General features: G+C 42.6%; 1 protein-coding gene across 4 annotated transcripts in view; it reads left to right on the top strand.

The window, feature by feature from the left end:
- Nucleotides 1-2,231, top strand: part of CTNNA2 (catenin (cadherin-associated protein), alpha 2) — a 1,228,212-nt gene that overhangs the window by 385,326 nt on the left and 840,655 nt on the right. For all 4 annotated transcript variants that reach the window (XM_011968327.1, XM_011968326.1, XM_011968328.1 and 1 more), the window contains exon 4: nt 9-175. In XM_011968327.1, the coding sequence (XP_011823717.1) occupies nt 9-175 (167 nt within the window). The remainder of the gene's footprint in view (nt 1-8; nt 176-2,231) is intronic.

Raw genomic sequence — 2,231 nt, 5'->3', positions numbered from 1 at the left:
TCTTCCAGGTGAGACGATGCGCATCGCCTCCTCCGAGTTTGCTGATGACCCATGCTCGTCGGTAAAGCGCGGCACCATGGTGCGGGCGGCAAGGGCTTTGCTCTCCGCGGTGACACGCTTACTCATCCTGGCGGACATGGCAGATGTCATGAGACTTTTATCCCATCTGAAAATTGTACGTATGTAGAACTTATCAAAACTTTCTTTATGTGAGTGGCAATCTTGACCATGTGTATTACGTCTCTGGCCTCTACTCTAGATGTTTCATTGCTCACCAGATCACTTCGTTACCTACCCATGTGGCGCCCACCCCCAACTTTTTCGAATAATAAAATTATATTCAATAATATATTCAAAGAGTTTTGTAAGACTCACTTGAATTATTATTTTTTTTCCTAAAAGCTGAGAGTTTAGATTTCTCCTTACTTCCTGGAGTGTGTAACAGTACATTCTTTAGGCTACAGAGGCTAGATGGGGAGGACCTGCCTTTGTCCTGTCTCAAGATTCAGAGCAATGTTGTTCCATGTGATAGTTCAGGTTGGGGTCAGCTCTGCTGAGTAGCTGACCACCTGTGCCCAGCTTACTGTGGATTACATGTTGAATATATTTTGCTATCTACTCTAGCCTTGCTCTCCTGTAGATATATGGAGTTTGAACCATATATTGGCAATGAAAAGGGGCCCCATCCACATTTCCCATGGCTAAAGTCAATCTGGTTTCACCAAGCCTGGCATCTAAAAATATCAGGATTGGTTCTCTGGGTGGACACATGCTTATCCCACTAACCCATAGAACACCATTATATGTGCCTTGCTTTTCATGGTTTCTTTTAATTCTTTTGTTTCCTAATAGAAGTGAAGCCCGGCTCTCATCACAAATTTTAATGGAATAGTGATTAAGGCTACCTCCCCAGTCCTTAACTACTGGTCCTTTTTCTGTTTTCCTATTTGCTGATTGGTATCTAGTTGCAACAAGGATGGTTCAACACTTTAACAAAGATGATGTAACTTAGCTGCTTGGCAATATGGCCTCTGCTTAGAGAATCCCTATACCATACCCTCATTGAAATATGATTCCTGAACAATTGGCACCAACTCTGGACTGATTGCAGGGTCCTTAGATGATGAGATGCAAGCCACATTTTCCTTTTTGGAGAACCAACCAATTGCTAGTTGGTTCCCCTACTGTCCTGGGCATTCCTGGATTATCATGTTTCCTATCAGCCAATCTTCCTGTCTTATTTTCTTTATCAGTGAAAGCAGGTTATGAGGAGGGGCCAGGAGAGATAGGAAATGAATAACGAGAGCCTGTTCTCACCTCACCATTGAGCTCAGGTTTGTTCAGTAGGAGGAATCACCAAGAAATTACTTAAATCATCACTATTCTCTGTCAAAAAACCTTGGGCAGGATCTTCTACACAAGCTGGCCCCAATAAAGTAGCCAAGATTTCTAAGTTTTATATAAATTCTGGAAAAATAGGAAAGGCCTCAAATTCCAACACCTACAGTCTGAGTTCCGAGGTCATAGACATAAAGGAAGCATATCTCTTTATGGCTTGTATACAGGTTCCTGAGGAGTAAGGGACACCAACAAACTGCGTGGAAGTTTTGTTTGTTTGTTCGTTTTGTTTTTTCTTAGGAATTTTTCAGGGAATGGGTTCTGCAAAGCCAGGAAAGGCTCTTGAAATTGGATGAGGTGAGCAGTTTGAGGAAAGACTTTACCTATTTCAGAGGCTGTTGAAAGGCAGTACAGTACTATAATGAACTATTTAGCTGCTGGAGTCAGACTAACTGGGTTTAATCTTGGTTTGGTATCACTTACCATCTGTGTGGCAACTTACCAGGTAAATCTGAGATATCTCATCTGTTAAAGTGGGGCTAATGGCAGTGCAGCCTTCAGGGTGGTGGGGAGGTTTGAATGGGGATGATTCCTATGAAGCACTTATCCCAGAGAATGGCACAAAGTGAATGTCCCGTCAATGGCAGCTGAGTAGGGAGTGTAAGATCACTGGAACCACTTGTAGGCTGCCATACTGGCTGCCGTTCCTCCAGCCCATCTCTGTTATATGCATCTTTTCAGTTACACAAAACTTACTTCTCAAGCATGTTGGAAGAAAGGTTTTGTTGTCTTTCCCTTACAGCCTAGTTAGTCTTCAAAGGCAATATTTTAAGATAAGTCTTTCCACAGAAGGACAATCTTCCTTTACCCCAGCAAGGAAATAATAGGACTGA

Source organism: Mandrillus leucophaeus, unplaced genomic scaffold, assembly GCF_000951045.1.
Source record: "Mandrillus leucophaeus isolate KB7577 unplaced genomic scaffold, Mleu.le_1.0 Scaffold84, whole genome shotgun sequence".
Lineage (NCBI taxonomy): Eukaryota > Metazoa > Chordata > Mammalia > Primates > Cercopithecidae > Mandrillus > Mandrillus leucophaeus.
This window is presented reverse-complemented; position numbering and strand designations above follow the sequence as displayed.